At 36.9% G+C, this 16287-nt stretch overlaps 6 protein-coding genes across 6 annotated transcripts; 1 reads left to right on the top strand and 5 right to left on the bottom strand.

The window, feature by feature from the left end:
* The first annotated feature begins 159 nt into the window (after positions 1–159).
* Positions 160–1232, top strand: LOC9326728 (cytochrome b5). The gene is made up of 3 exons (XM_021012925.1): positions 160–351; positions 598–664; positions 762–1232. The coding sequence occupies exons 1-3, from the start codon at positions 265–267 to the stop codon at positions 1013–1015; spliced, it is 408 nt and encodes a 135-aa protein (XP_020868584.1). The 5' UTR covers positions 160–264; the 3' UTR covers positions 1016–1232.
* A 1545-nt stretch (positions 1233–2777) lies between these two features.
* LOC110225293 lies at positions 2778–3615 on the bottom strand. Its single transcript, XM_021014666.1, is given in 3 exon segments — positions 2778–3111; positions 3149–3429; positions 3432–3615. Coding segments are annotated over 3 exon segments (543 nt in total). The 5' UTR covers positions 3478–3615; the 3' UTR covers positions 2778–2895.
* Positions 3616–4662: 1047 nt separating this feature from the next.
* LOC9326727 (putative methylesterase 13, chloroplastic) lies at positions 4663–6967 on the bottom strand. Its single transcript, XM_002890619.2, has 5 exons — positions 6234–6967; positions 5910–6149; positions 5650–5793; positions 5267–5398; positions 4663–5186 (listed from the first exon to the last, which is right to left on the bottom strand). The coding sequence occupies exons 1-5, from the start codon at positions 6759–6761 to the stop codon at positions 4899–4901; spliced, it is 1332 nt and encodes a 443-aa protein (XP_002890665.1). The 5' UTR covers positions 6762–6967; the 3' UTR covers positions 4663–4898.
* An 89-nt stretch (positions 6968–7056) lies between these two features.
* Positions 7057–11093, bottom strand: LOC110224941 (pre-mRNA-splicing factor ATP-dependent RNA helicase DEAH10). Its single transcript, XM_021012914.1, has 13 exons — positions 10885–11093; positions 10726–10775; positions 10554–10634; positions 10234–10450; positions 9700–10117; positions 9380–9583; positions 9116–9276; positions 8812–8997; positions 8405–8636; positions 8115–8314; positions 7894–8028; positions 7585–7785; positions 7057–7411 (listed from the first exon to the last, which is right to left on the bottom strand). Exons 1-12 carry the CDS (start codon positions 10956–10958, stop codon positions 7602–7604), a joined length of 2142 nt encoding a protein of 713 aa, XP_020868573.1. The 5' UTR covers positions 10959–11093; the 3' UTR covers positions 7057–7411; positions 7585–7601.
* Positions 11094–11212: 119 nt separating this feature from the next.
* LOC9326726 (berberine bridge enzyme-like 3) lies at positions 11213–13223 on the bottom strand. The gene has a single exon (XM_021012916.1). The coding sequence runs from the start codon at positions 13194–13196 to the stop codon at positions 11607–11609; it is 1590 nt and encodes a 529-aa protein (XP_020868575.1). The 5' UTR covers positions 13197–13223; the 3' UTR covers positions 11213–11606.
* A 1352-nt stretch (positions 13224–14575) lies between these two features.
* On the bottom strand, positions 14576–16287 carry LOC9326725 (berberine bridge enzyme-like 4). The gene has a single exon (XM_002890617.2). It carries the CDS (start codon positions 16265–16267, stop codon positions 14675–14677), a length of 1593 nt encoding a protein of 530 aa, XP_002890663.1. The 5' UTR covers positions 16268–16287; the 3' UTR covers positions 14576–14674.

Here is a 16287-nt window from a genome sequence, read left to right as displayed (position 1 = left end):
ATGAGAATATATAAAACTCAAAAAATTGGTCAACTTTTTCAACAAAGTATCTCCCTCTGCTACTAGATTTGTTATCCATTTTTGCTAATTTTTCAAAAAGGAATTAAGAAATTATAAATAATTAAGTTAAAACGACGTCGTTGCTGGCAGGGTTCTAGCTCATATCTTTCTCCTCTAGTCTTCTCATCTTTGCGTGGTCGACCAAACCTAAAACCCCCAAAAAAGAGAAAAATCGAAAGACCATTCGCTCTGTTACAGAAGAAGATGCCGACTCTCACAAAGCTTTATTCAATGGAAGAAGTCGCAACTCACAACAAGCAAGATGACTGCTGGGTCGTCATCGACGGCAAGGTCTACTCTTTTTCTCAATCTTTTCTTTCTTCTAATTTCAATTCGAATCTTGAAGGGGTCCTTCGCTTTCGGAAACCATATCTGTCTCTTATTGACTCTAGAATCTAATGAAGAATCTTGTAGTTGCTGTTTATATGTTGTTAGATTGAGCTAATCAGAATCTTCTTCTTATTTTTGTTGGTAATGTGTTGACTTCTCAATCTTGGTCCAATTCAGTCATCTCTAAACATTGATGAACACTTGCAGGTCTATGACGTAACCTCGTATATGGATGAGCATCCCGGAGGAGATGATGTGCTTCTTGCTGTCACCGGTAATAGCTTCTTCTTCCTCTTGCCCATCTTTGCTTTAATGACTGATCTGTTGTTGTCTCTACTCTAATCCAAGTAAATGTGATGATGTTGTTGAAGGCAAAGATGCAACGGATGATTTTGAAGACGCAGGGCATAGTAAAGATGCTAGGGAACTCATGGAGAAGTATTTTATTGGCGAGCTAGACGAATCTTCTTTACCGGAAATACCTGAGCTTAAGATCTACAAGAAGGAGCAGCCAACAGACTCTGTTCAAAAGCTTGTTGACTTGACAAAGCAGTATTGGCTTGTTCCTGTTTCCATTATCACCATCTCTGTAGCGGTTAGTGTCTTGTTCTCTCGCAAGACATAATAATTACTAGTCCCTTTCTTGCCTTGAGATGCTCTGAAATATTGAATTACTGGGGAATCAACTTTACACCCCCATTATAGATTTTTGAATAACAGCTATGATAGAGATCATTGTTATTTTTCATTTTCATCAGATTTTGAGTTGAGATCATGTTTCAATACAAACATTAATGATATGAATATATATGATTAATGGATGGTTTGGTTTGCTTGTATCATCAATCTTCTTATAAGAAGAAGTCTCTGCATATCGTCCTGTTTGACCTTACTCTTATCAGCATTGCACCAGATAGCCCCCTTGCAAAGTCGAGACATTATCTATAGCATTGTGAACCTCTGATATTATGTAGGATATGTCTATTTGATTCAGAAAGACCTCAAACAACTACAAAAATAATCTTCCTTGCTTGTCCTTTTGCTTTTAGTATATGTAACTGAGAGAGTCTGAGACACTGGTGGAGCTATGATCATATAGCGATGAGAATATCTTAGTTATGATCCGTTTCATTGGAACCTGAAAGTTGGTAGCTCTATCTCTAGGTTACAGTTGAGAAAGACACTTCTTTGTTGAATTTCTTTGCTTTGTATTGTACATGAGATCTCCTCTCAAGTTCATGCAAGTATAGGACCTGATGTATCGCTTATTGCTCCTGAATTGAAATTGTCCACGGTCTATAAGACCAGCCAGTAACGGAAAGGGAATCCCATAGGTTAGATCTTGTTGGTTCTGACTTGTGTTGATGATGATACTGCTGGTGGTATTATGGTCTGCCGTCTGCGTCAGCTTTGTCTAATACCTCCAACAACACTCCTTTGTTTTTGAGTTGTGTTGCTCTCCTTGATTGAAAATAACAACCAAATAGAAGACGACTATATGTACTTGCAACAAATAGAGAAGACTATATGTTCCCAAAAGATCCTTACCACAGAAAGGAAAACGTAATCAACTTGATCAATATCTCAGTCTAAGACCAAATTATCAGCTTGAATACATTATGTTTTTTTTTTTCCTTACGACTGACATATAAAAAAAAAAACATTAAAAAAAGAAGTTTATTTATATTTAATACATATATATATATGCACCATGAACATTTCAAAGTAAAAAATAAGAGGGCTAGAGTCCAGTGGTGCAAAATGTAAAGCTATATCCAACTAGACATAAAATCTCCGTTGCCCAACTTCTATATCCTCAAATCGCATTTTCCCCATCCATTATTTTCCACCTAATTAAGCCTTTCATGGTTTTACGCACCAAATTAAATTATTTCCACAATTACCAAATTATAAATTATCTTTTAATAAAGTTCCCAAGTCATACGAATGTAGGTAGCTTTTTACGCATATTAACAAAGTACAAAAAAATATTTTACTCGTTCAAATCATTTAACGCATCTCTTTCATGCTACTTATCATTTAATAAATCTATTTCATGCTTTTTTTTTTTATAATGGGTATTATAGTATCAAAAGTGTGTGTAAAGAAAAAGGTTTGTAAGATAGCTCATATATTTTTTGTCTTTTACTATTAGAAAGTTGTGCCAAATCAAGACTATATTCTCTCTTCACTACTACTACTAGCTACATAACTACACCTACTGGTTATTGTTATTATTATTATTTGATTATCTTTTTTCAATTTTAAAGCATTCATTAATATTATTATTATTATTGATTTCTACTATGTGTGTTTTCTTTCTCCCTCAACTTACTAATTTGAATCAAAAGTAAACAAAAAATTAATTAACACCAAATTTTCAGTCATGACATAAACATAAACACATCATTCAACTTTAAAGGTAAAAGTTCACTCCTTACATTAATAATATAAAGTTCTTTAAGTTATAGCAAAAACAATATTAACAAAACGTGATGTTGTAGCTTAGTTGGATCCAAGCCCATCAACATTTAGCTCCCTCTTGAGCCATTGGGCAACCACGTAAGGAGTGACTAGTTGAGGAGGAAGAGCTTGGACTTGAAAGAAAGAGAGAGACAGTAAGGGAGAGGGGCCATGAGTAAAACCTGTGCAAAAGATTAAAAATTTTTTGTATAAGTGAATTTTTGCCAAAATAAATTTAAGAAAATTATTAAAATTACACTAAAATATAAGATTATGGTAGATATAGACTTTTAACCAAAAAAAAGAACCAAGTTTTTACCAAATTTTTGTAAGAAAAAACTAATAAAAATTGGTAGAAAAATATATAGTTTAAATCAATTACACAAAGATATAAGTTTGTGGAAGAAAAAGTAAGAAATTTTACCAAAAAATACTTAAGAAATAAAACAAAACTATACATAACACGTTGAGTCATCATTTCTTGGAGTGTTGGTTGTTTGAGTTGATTATCTTCATCACTCTTCTTCACAAGAAGAGTAATATCTTTGACTCTTGTGGACTCTTGATCTCTTGCTTCTTTGTTCTTGAAAACTTCTTTGATCTTGCCATAAATTTGTGATCCATAACTTATGACATTGTAAATGTCTGAAGCTTTCTTCCCTTAAGCATTAGGGTAATTTTTGATGCCATTTGTGAAAAAAAGAGAGTTTTGTTAGTTTTTTGTGCACCCAAAGAAGAATAAAAAAAGAGTGATAGAGAGAGTGTTTTATATAGGTATTGCGCTTGGCACACAAGACTTGTGTAATTTATTTTTATTTTTACTTTTATTTATTTTACTGTGTATTTGTGTGATTTGTAAAAATGAGAAAGCTTTGTTACTTTAACACAAGACTTGTGTAATTTATTAGTTTTGTGTAATTTGTTGCCTTTAACTTGTTGTTGGTTGGTTAAAAAAAAATGAAAAAACGACAATTCTAATTATCTTTAGAAAACACCTTATTCTCTCTCGGAAAAAGGGTATTTTCACACTCGTACAATTTGCAAAATGTGTTTTCATACCTGAACAAATATATTGAATTAATTCCAACCTAAACCGTAAAAAAATTTGAATATCATACTCAAACTTTATATTTAGTGTTTTTTTCGGAGTCGTAATTAACCAATGCTAGTCAATCGTTACGGTTGCTGAGTCAACTGACACGTGTTTGATGGCGTAGCTTAAAACGACGTTGTTGTGTTTGTTGGAATTAAAATTGTAAATTTTTATTGCAAAAATTGGGTCTCGAACGTCCCAAATTTCCCTGTTCATGTGTAATGAATTGTGTAAACGAGTGAGGTGTCAGGGTTCGAGATCCGATTTTTGTAAAAAAACAAATAATCTAACTCCAACAAAACGTTGATACTCGATAACAAAACGTTGTCGAGTATTTCAAACAAAAACATTATTAAACCAGCGGATATTTCAAACAAAAACATTACTAAACCGTAGTTGCTTATCATTGAATTTTTGATAAATTACTACTGGTTGACCCAATAATTAAAAATGATTATAGGTTATTAGTATGTTATTAGCCAAATATATCAAACCTAAATGACAAAATTAAATAGTTTTTAAATTATTGCTGGTTAACCTATATATTACCAAAAATTCAATGATTTTTGCAAAAATAAAAAAACAAATAATCTAACTCCAACAAAACGTTGATACTCGATAACAAAAAGTTGTCGAGTATTTCAAACAAAAACATTACTAAACCATAGTTGCTTATCATTGATTTTTTGGTAAATTACTGCTGGTTAACCCAATAATTAAAAATGATTATAGGTTATTAGTATGTTATTAGCCAAATATATCAAACCTAAATGACAAAATTAAATAATAGTAAAAAGTTAAGAGCAAGGCCCCAAATTGGTACTCAGCAATCTCAAAAAACAATCTCTATAAGGTAAAGGAATCCTATAACCGGTTTGGTATAATTGCATCCGGTTTACAAAAAATTCAATAACGTTTTTTAACATTTTTTTTTTGGTGCAAAACAATAACCTTAGGATGATTTCTTGAACGGTATTTGAGATATCTCGACGAGGATTCGGTTCAAGGATTGAGGCCGAGAGAAGAACGGTGCGTGATCGGAGCCTTTGAGCTGAAAAACTTGTTCCGGTGGGTTTAATTTGATCATTGCTTCCTGGAGAAGAACCGGTACAGCGTAATCCTCCATGGTTTTGATGTAGAACCGTCGGATAGAACCGTAGTTTTTCTCCGACAAGTGAACTTTTTCGCTGACCGGTGCGAACGGGATCGGTCTAATGGATACCGAGGCCAATGCGAGGTCCTATAATACAAAAAAATGTCGGTTCAGTAATCAAATCGAAGTGCACCGGTATAAGATTTGATTGGTTCGGTTCAAATTACCTTTGGAGGGCTTTGATTGAAGAGAAAGTCTCTAAGCAAAGATCTGTCGAAATCAACGGCAGTTGGAGGATTCTTTTTGCCGTTGGCGTACAGAAAGATCTGTGCTTGTTGCATCAGATCATTTGACCCCACCTGAAAGAATTACATAAATCAAATTAATACAGTTAAAAAGGAATTTGTGAGCATAAGAGATTCTTTTTATCTCAATGAAAAGTTAAATGCACTATGTAACTTAATTTTGATACTTATTTTGCAAATAGATGAAAAGTTGATTTTATGTATCATTTTTGCAATTAGCATGATATTAAAAAAAATATTTACACAACACGCTATTTTTACATGATAAATACGAAAATTAAGCTATCCACCTGATTAAAAAGTACCTGTTGATTAAAGAGATCAAGAGTGCTCTGGCCATTAGCCAACATAGCAGCAGAGATAAAGACAGCTTTGGCGATCTTAGTAGGGAACATTTCCATAGCATAAGACATACAAGCTCCTCCAAAATCATGCCCCACCAATATCACCTGTTATTAATTAATTATGGTCTTAAATTAACATGATCCACACTGAATGTTGTAATTTTCATCATTAATTAGCACTAGTAAAAATAAAGACTGGTTTCTAAGATTTAATTGTGAACCTTCTCGGTGGGTTTAAGGGATTCAAAGAAGTGGAGGAGAGGCTTGGAGTAGTGAGCAAGGCTGGTGATGTTGTTGGTGTCAATAGAGCTCACACCTGAACCGGTCAAGTCAACAGCATCGACTTGGAAACCATGTTTCTCTAAGAGCGTTATGGTTTTGTACCAACACCATGCTCCGAATCCACCACCATGAACCAGCACGAACCGCTTCGTCTCCGAACCTTCCACCTTATTTAGCTCCTGTTACACATACATACACATACATGTCACCACAATCTTAACGTATGGTTAGGCTAAATCATTAGTTTTAAGCCAAGTGCTTGCCTTGTCAACGAGCTGGTTAGGCTTGATCAAGGGATCGGTACTGGACCTTTGTCTAGAGCTAGAGCTTCTTACGAATCCCGCGTTTGACTTCTTAGGAGTCTGGACCGCTAAAACAGGTCCTGAGCTGGTACCCGATGGCTGAGCCGAGGGATAGACAACGGAGGTGGAGCGTCTGAAACTAGGAGGAACAACAGAGTTGCTGCTACGAGGGGTTTGGTTGAAGAGGAGATTAGTGGCTGCTAGTGTTTGCTCCTGAATTATATGAGAGTCTTTTTCGTGGTCTTGATGATGATGATGTCTCTCTCTTATCTTCTTCGTCTTTGCTTTGATCCCGCCTTTCTTGGACGACGTAGTGGATGATGATCCAGAGCAGGAGAGCGAAGGAAGTAGCGTCCGCCTTCTAAATGAAGGCATCAGCGACAGACGACGCACGTATTTGTATTTCCCGGAGTTACTTCTTCCTCCGCCGGAGGATTTCTTGGGACGTTGTTCTTGCTCGTGAGATATGCATGTGAACGAGTTCCCCATTTTTTTGAATTTTCTATGTGTTAATTAGTTTCTCAACCAAACAAGAAGAGAAGGTTGGTTTATAGATACTACATGTTCCCATGTTCGTGCTTGCCTCTGTTGGTTGTTGATAACAAACAGTTGAGACCTTCACGTTGTGACAAAAGGTATATGTGCTGCATTAGACTTTGAGGTTACAAGTACTCACAAAGCATTAATAATTTGACTAAATCTGACTGGTATTGAAGAATATATCTGAGAATAACTGTGCTCAGAGTTGGAATGTTTGTATTTTGACATATTATAAGACAAACACTTTATTTTAAATGATTGAATGTAAAATTAAATTTGGTTGCTAAAGATGGAGAGACAGATGTATAGCGGAGGAACATGGAGAGCACATTCTTTTGACTTTCAAGATGAGTCAAGTGCAGGCGAAAGCCAAAAAAGGTATAAATCTATTACAAGATACAATAATAAACCTGAAATGTTAGGTGTCTCCAGCTCCATAAAAGAGCATAGATTAAACTTAGTCGTCTTGTTTCCTTGTAAATTAATGCTGGCTCAGCCACAGTCATCTTCTTTCAAACGAACGAGTTTCCTCTAAATGTTTAGCATCAGTCTCCAGTGGTATCCATGTTCTATCTTTATCAGAATAGAAACAGTTATATCTGCATTCAGAAAGAGAAATGATAATTACAAAAAGAACCAGAAATTTTGCTTTCCTGTTCATCAGAAGCTTTTAGTCTGCAACTTGTAATCTCTAAAAACGTGGGGATAAAGATGTAAATCTTCTCTCTATGCCAAGTTCAAAAACTGATGAGAGATATCGGTTGTGTTTTACCTTGTTATAAGCAAAATTCACTCGGCCGTTTTGAAATGATGAGGAGCCAACTCAGACAACCATAAGGAATCAATTCTTGTGAGGTTCTTGATGTACTTCTTGCTGGTTTGCATGAGCTCGTTGAAGATAACACATTCTGGTTTCGTACGGAATAAAACAGAAGTTGGGTGGATGTGGACAACCTCACCACTTTCCAAAGCCCTGTCAAGTAATTAGATGACAATGGAAGTTTTGTTGTGAGCAAAAGAGCAGAGCATAATAGGCGTATTTACATGTGAAGACAATAAGTGAGCCAAGAACGGAACCAACCTGTATGTACCGTCCAATTGTCTCTGTGCTGCTTTAAGGAAAAATGATGCAGCAAGACATCTACGAAACCCAAGCATGTCATTTCCGCATGAAGACACATTAAAACCTATCTGTTCAACATGTTCACGAATTTGCCTGCAACAATCCTTTGTGTGAATATAATAATTCATCATAAGGCATAACAATCAACTGTAATTATCAACGAAGAAGGCATGGCCAACCTATATATGTCACGAGCATGCTTCAAGGAACGGCTATTCACATAGTTCTCCTTACACCATTTTTTCATAATTTTATCAATATTGTTTCCACTACCGGCTGCTTTTCTCTTTTCCAAGAACTCATCTGACTCCCGATAAACACTAAGATAAGTTAGGTGATCCCCTTCAACGCTAGCAAAGTGGTTTCTTGAGGTTCTTGCCTGGCGAAACAAAGGATAAAAATGGCTGGTTTAATCAACTGTTAATATAAAGGAAAATGTGAATATATCCTGGTCGTTTGGTATACTCACCTCTTCTCTCTTCTCACGTGGATCATAAAATATGGACTCCACACTGAGAACGGCAACAGTGATCAGCATTTCCTCTAGACAGTTGAATTGATTGGCCAAAATTAGAGCTTTGGAGTATACAGGTTCCAGTGGGAGCCGTGACATTTGGTAGCCAGCGGGATTCTCTAGTTTACCATCATCCGCCAAGGCACCAAGCGAGTGCAACTCTGCCAATGCTTTTATAATCGCACCCCTGTTTAACATCAGATGCCAATCTAGATCAACAAAGAGTTTATGAAAAAAACATTACAGAATACATGCTTCAGCTATGAGAGTCAACTTCCTTAAAAGACTTTAGTTATAGCACCAAATCATCGATATTCTCAGTATAGGAGAATGACAGAGATATCCACAACAAAAGGAGGTACCTTGAAGGTTTATCTATAAAATCAAATCCAACTATATCATCAATTCCCAGAGCCTTCAGCTGCAAAATGATATTTGAGAGATTGCATCTCTTGATCTCTGGTTTAGTTGAATCTTCCAGTTTTTCAAATTCCCTCTCCGGATAAAGACGAAAGGACTTCCCAGGACCCTCACGTCCTGCGCGTCCACTAAATTGAAAGCCAAAGAAAAACCAGAAAGCAAATATAAATGCAGGTAAAACTCTAACTTTTGCAAACAACCAAACCATCTTGAATGGAAAGAATTAATGAATGTAGAACATGGTACCTTCTTTGAAGCGTCTGTGCTTTCGATGCTGGAACAACATCAAGTGACTCCATGCCTTTGCTTGGATCATAGCTTCGTGCCTTAACAAACCCAGGGTCTATAACATATCTTATTCCAGGAATTGTAATCGATGTCTCCGCTATATTTGTGGCCAAAATAACCTAAAATGTGCCAATAAAATAACTCACACTGGTTTATTATCATCTCAACACAGTTGACAACCAAATCTCCAAAATAAGCAAATGATAGCTAAACTTCTCTAACCTTACGAAAACCAGTCGGAGCTGGGGAAAAAACTTTCATTTGCTGCTCTGATGGAAGAGCAGAAAAGATAGCAAGTGGCAGTAGCTTTCGTTTGTCTTCAGGTATATTCTGAAGTCTTTCTTGGACAAGTCTCTCAACAGATTCGATTTCATCTTGCCCAGTGAGGAAAACAAGTATGTCACCTGGCTTCTCCTCAAAATGAATCTAAAAGAATTAAATTAAAAAATCAGACGCAGAGTTACTTTACTAGAACATTCACATATCCATTCCACAAATGCTGGTAGAGGCAGGAGACTTGTTTAGGTCACAAAATCAATAACCTGAAATATGGTGACCAAGGCGGCATCTACATAATCTGATTCAGGATGAACAGTGTAAAGAATGTCAACCGGAAATTGTCGCCCCTGCACATGAACAGCTTTGGCACCACCGAAATACTCAGAGAAAACACGTGCATCCAAACTGGCAGACATAATGATCAGCTTCAACGGAGATAATTTTCTGCCTTGACACCCTTTTAATACACCATTCTGCTGAGGACCATTCGAATCCCTTGTTTTAGTCTGTACTTGTGATGCTACATTACCAAACTCAGTTTTCTCACCAACAGGCTTTGACCGAGCCCGCTGTATTTTTTTCAGCAAGGCCAGCAGAACATCAGTATGAACACTCCTGTCATGGGCTTCATCGACAATAATGACTGAATATCTAGAAAGATGCGGATCCAACAGCGCTTCTCTGCGGATTTCGACAAAAGGTTTTTTTTTTATGTTTGTTAGAAACAGAGATCAGCAATAGATTTTCACAGTTCATAAAACTAGGCTACATACAATATAAGTAGTGGTTTTGTTTACCTCAGCAATAATCCATCTGTCATGTATTTCAACCTTGTCGAACTAGAAGTAGTATCATCAAACCTAATGGAATAACCAACCCTTTGGCCTAACTCAACCTCACATTCCTCAGCTACCCTTTTAGCAACAGTGACAGCAGCAATACGCCTCGGCTGTGTTATCCCTATCATCTTTCCCTCTCGACAGAATCCAGCATTGTATAGGAACTGAGGCAATTCTTCATGTGGAAAAAAAAAACAAAAATGATCAACATCAATTAAACTTGGTACATTCACTTTAATTTGCCAACAAGTGTAGTTGAGATTAAGCAGCATACTTACGAGTAGTCTTGCCACTACCGGTTTCACCAACGATAATCAGTATTTCATTCTTTTGAACCTCCTCAATCAAACGTTTCCCCACTGGATTTAAAACAATCACCGACAGAGTTAGCCATGGAAATATCACAAAAAAAAAATTGGAAAAAGACAGAACAAAATATATAACTCGCACCTGAAGCAATAGGAAGAGACCTTCTATGTTCTGCTATCTTTTGTCTCATGCTGTTGTAAGTCAAAATTCACAAATCATTATGCAAAATCTAATCTTTTTAAATTTTTTCTGGGAATCATATCAGAAACTATGGTTAATAAAAGAAAGTGAGAGACTAACCTGAAGGCAGATTTAGGGTTCGGTTTACTGTTTTGTACAAAGCTCTTATGTTCTCCTTGCGCCATTGATGGCATCCCCAAAAAAATCACCAAGGTTTCTTCAAAGTAGTTTAAGCTCAATTTTTCCGCAACGGGCAAGAAACTCAACAACAGAAGTAGTTTAAGATTAAGCTCAATTTAGAACAGCACCTTTCAAGAGACGATGATGCTTACGGTTGCCTGTGCTCGTTTCGTTCTTAAAAAAAAAGAAATTAGGTTTTGCCACATTTTGGTTCGATTCAATATACCGGGACGATTGAACCGGTACTAATTTATGTTCGCTTCCGGATTGGTTTATTACTTTGCTGAGCTTACGGCCCAATCATTAGTATTCTATGGCCCAATATATTTATTGACTGCAATCTTTGATTTCTAATGGTCCATGACAGGTTAGTCGCTATACTTAACTGGTTTTCAGAACTTCGAAAGCCATTGTATAAGTAGAAGTAAAAGAAATCTAACCTAGTATGTTTAATGAAATTTGATTTCATGAAATTTTTATGGAGTAAAAACATTAAAACAACAAAGAGATCTTACTGCAAATGGGACAATAATGAAAATTAGTTTACACAGGACACTACATAGTAGAACTTTTTCTCTCTGCAAAGTTAGAGATAGAAATATTTTCCTACTAAAAATTACGTTTTGTCTTGATAAATATATATATGTGATAAAAGAGTAACACTACTGCATTACTCTAACAGGGGGAATACTCTGCTCGTTCTTGAAGAAATTCTCAGGATCATACTTAGCTTTAACATCCATCAATCTCTTCAAATTCCCCAAGAAATACTTGTATCCATAGATCTTAGCCTCGTCCACGTTTGTCTCACCACTTGGATTGCTTCCAATATCGATGTCTCTGTAATTAAAGAAGGCCTCTCTCGGGTTACTTGACACGTACGGTTCTGCAACCTCATAGAGCTCCTTCATCATACTCAGGTTACTCTCTGTGGCGTTTGGGTCCAACCATGTAGTATAGTATTGAACCTTGAACAAGTTTCCTTTCCGGTGAGGAAACGCTGTGGAGTTTGACGGAATCCGGTCCATCATTCCACCGTAAGGGTTGAAGTGCAGCCACACAATATTGTTGAATTTCAACATTGTCTTCCAAATCTTCTCCAATCCTTCTTTGGGGATTGGCTTTTTGACGTAATCCGATTTACTCTTAAAGAATACTGGATCCGTAGGTCTATCTAGAAGGACGGTCTTCGGTGTACCCGCTGGTAACATGGCCCAAAACAACGTCGTGTTAAGCCAACTCATTTCTTGACAATCTTCACGTTTTAGCCCTAATTCAGGAAAGCTCTGCTTCGTTATAGCCATCAGCTCATCGGTTCGACCCACGAACTGAGCCCAGAATACAATCGCGATGGTTCTCTCGCCGTGATTTGTTCCATTTACGACCTGAGGCATTGCTCTCAAGAAAAGACTATCAGGGAATTTGTTAGCGACAAGCTGCCACTTGTAGAGAACATCAGTGCCTCCTTGTTCCAATGTTTTGTTAACCTTAAACACTGTCAAGATCTTTGGAACCTCAACGAGCTTGATTTTCCAAGAGAGGATAACTCCGAAACTTGCACCACCACCACCACGAATCGCCCAAAAGAGATCTTCTCCCATGGTAGATCGATTCAAGAGCTTGCCGTTGACATCAATTAATTGAGCATCAATGACATGATCCACTGTGATTCCGAATTTTCTCATCAGATTTCCATACCCTCCACCGCTTATGTGTCCTCCTGCTCCTACCGTAGCGCAAATGCCAGCCGGGAATGCTAGCGTTTGGCTTGCCTCATTGATCTTCACGTAGAGCTCTCCCAAGGTCGCACCAGCTTGAACCCATGCTTTCTTGCTTGACACGTCAACAGTAATAGTCCTCAGATTGTGCATATCAAGAATGACAAATGGCACAGACGACGTGTAAGAAAGGCCTTCGTTGTCATGACCACCGCTTCGGATACGTATCTGGATACCATTGGACTTTGCGCAGACCACCGTTGCCTGAACATGAGCTACATCATTCGCCACTACGATTGCTAGTAGTTTTTTGTAGTTTGGGCTCGAAAACCTCGTGTTTTTCGTGTATGACACGTAAGAAGACAAGAAGGTGGTGGTGTTATCGGCTGTAAAGATGGCATCGGTGATTGGATTCTCCGGACTAATCCGGTAGCGAAGGCATTCGATGAAGTTTCCAGAATTAGGTTTCGTCACTAATGCTTCTAAACCCGAAACCAAAAGAACAAGATACAAAACGTAAAATGCTTCTTTCATTTTGCTGTTTGTTTTTGTTCGTCTTATGCCTCTATTAGGATTATAATTTATAGAATAACAATATATATGTATATGGAGATAAAATAATGTTAAACTTGACTATTTTGACTATTTTTTTCCAAATAGGTGTACTTTGAATTTGGTTTTGACTTTTCATCACCATGTAGGTGTTTATTTTGAACAAGCTTACGAAAATTACAACGTACGTATATAACACGGGAACATGATTGCGATCAGGGATTGAGTCGCATCACTTGAACTTCTTTATTTCACATTATCATTTTAGGTAGTTGAATACAGAGATTTTCTAAGTCGAAACGAGATTATTATATAAATGGAAAACCTAAGGTGAGACTTCATTCATATTTTGAACAAACCTAGCTATCTAGCAGTATTAATTGAAATAATTGCGATTAAGTTTGTTGATTTTTATGCCAAGAATATTTATAGAATGCACTGAATTTTCCTCTCTTCGCTTTCAATTCCTTGTTTTCTTTGTCCCACCTCGTTGAATTGAAATTTTAAAAGGTTACGCTGTTGTAGAATACTAATGATTTCCCATTATTATTATTTTAATTTAAACGTACAATTAACTTTTCTTATAGCAGAAACGTCGATTCTTTTTTTTATCAACATTAAATTATCATAAAAATGCATGCACCATTAAATTGTGTTTATTATAATACTTTCTTCGTTTCAAAAAAGTTGTTGTTTTAAGATTTTATTTTTGTTTCATAAAAATTGAGATTCTACTTATTTCAACTTATTAATTAGAGAAAAAAAAACTATTTTAGTGTATTAGTAAAGAGTAAAATTGAATTTTTTTTTTTTTTAATTTGTGTGAAAATGGTAGAATAACACATATATCTTTGCAAACATAAAGGGTATTTGTGTGAAATTAAACCTATTTACGTATATAACTGTATAATTTTTTGTTTTGTTTTAATTAGATGTTTTTCAAAACCATCGTGGAGTTTGTCAATAAGTCTTAAGAAATTTAGAGTAAAATATCCTCTCCAATGTTCGTGGAGTTTGTCAACATAAAAGATGTATCTATATACAGTATATAGTGTTTAGATCAATAGACGGTTAGAATAAGTCTTAAGAAATTTAGATCAATGTTCTCCCTTTTTGCTTAATTAAAAAAAAATGAAATTTATGAAGCTAAAAAAATAGAGTTTGTTTAAAATGAAATGCATTTCGTAGAAAAACATAACGAAAGTTCGATTAAAAATGCACAATTTCTGGGTGTGAATATAAAACCACGCCGGCGGAGAAGAGGCATGCATTGTCTTAGGAAGTGATGAGCAGGCTTAAGAAATTTTTATTTCATGAATTTTTTTTATTGAGTAATGAATAAATATAACAAAAAGATTATCATGCAAATGAGACAATAATAGAACAATATATAGGCTATATACACCTGCCCACATAGCTTATTGAACTTGATAAGTAAATCTTATAAAACAGTAATATCACTACATTACACGAACCGGAGGAATGCTCTGTTCGTTCTTGAAGAAATTCTCAGGATCATACTTAGCTTTAACATCCATCAATCTCTTCAAGTTCCCCAAGAAATACTTGTATCCATAGATCTTAGCTTCATCAACGTTTGTCTCACCACTCGGATTGCTTCCAACATCGATATCTCTGTAATTAAAGAAAGCCTCTCTAGGGTTACTTGACACGTACGGTTCAGCAACCTCGTAAAGCTCCTTCATCTGACTCAGGCTACTCTCTGTGGCGTTTGCGTTAAACCATGTCGTAAAGTATTGAATCTTGAACAAGTTACCTTTCCGGTGAGGAAACGCTGTGGCGGTTGCAGGAATCCGGTCCATCACTCCACCGTATGGGTTGAATTGCATCCACACAATATTATTGTTGAATTTCAACATTGTCTTCCAAAGCTTCTCCAGTCCTTCTTTAGGGATTGGTTTTTTGACGTAATCCGATTTGCTCTTGAAAAAATCTCCTGGACTCGACGGTCTATCTAGAAGAATGCTCGTCGGTGTACCGGCTGGATAATCTGCCCAAAACAACGTCGAGTTAAGCCAGCTCATTTCTTGACAATCTTCACGTTTTAGCCCTAGTTCAGGCCAGTTTTGGTTCATTATCGCCATTAGCTCATCGGTTCGACCCAAAAACTGAGCATAGAATACAACAGCGATGGTTCTCTCGCCGCGTTTTGTTCCATTTGCGACCTGAGGCATTGCTCTCACGAAAAGACTTTCAGGGAATTTGCTAGCGACAAGCTGCCACTTGTAAAGAACATCAGTGCCTCCTTGTTCCAATGTTTTGTTAACCTTAAATACTGTCACGATCTTTGGAACCTCGACAAGGTTGATTTTCCAAGAGAGGATAACTCCGAAACTCCCACCGCCACCGCCACGAATCGCCCAAAAGAGATCTTCTCCCATGGTAAGTCGATTCAAGAGCTTGCCGTTGACATCAACTATTTGAGCATCAATGACATTATCCACAGTGATTCCGTATTTTCTCATCAGATTTCCATACCCTCCACCACTTATGTGCCCACCAGCTCCTACTGTAGCGCAAACGCCAGCCGGGAAAGCTAGTGTTTGGCTTACATCATTGACCTTTGTGTAGAGCTCCCCCAAGGTCGCACCAGCTTGAACCCACGCTTTCTTGCTTGACACGTCAACAGTAATAGACCTCAGATTGTACATATCGAGAATAACAAATGGCACAGACGACATGTAAGAAAGGCCTTCGTAGTCATGACCGCCGCTTCGTATACGGAGCTGGATACCATTGGACTTTGCGCATACTACCGTGGCCTGAACATGAGATGCATGTTTTGCGGCCACTATGGCTAGTAGTTTTTTATAATTAGGGCTCAAGAACCTTTTGTTTTTCGTGTAGGATACGTAAGAGGACAAGAACGCGGTGGTGTTATCGGCGATGGAGATGGCATCGGTGATTGGATTCTCCGGACTAGTACGATAGCGAAGGCATCCGATGAAGTCTTCAAATTTTGGTTTCGTTACTGCTGCTTCTAAAACCGAAACCACAAGTACAAGACACAAAACAGAAAGTGCTTCTTTCATTATTGTGTTTGTTTTTGTTT

The sequence above is a fragment of the Arabidopsis lyrata genome (assembly GCF_000004255.2).
Source record: "Arabidopsis lyrata subsp. lyrata unplaced genomic scaffold ARALYscaffold_1, whole genome shotgun sequence".
Taxonomy (NCBI): Eukaryota; Viridiplantae; Streptophyta; class Magnoliopsida; order Brassicales; family Brassicaceae; genus Arabidopsis; species Arabidopsis lyrata.
The sequence above is the reverse complement of the archived record's forward strand: the minus strand, read 5'-3'. Positions and strand labels throughout refer to the sequence as shown.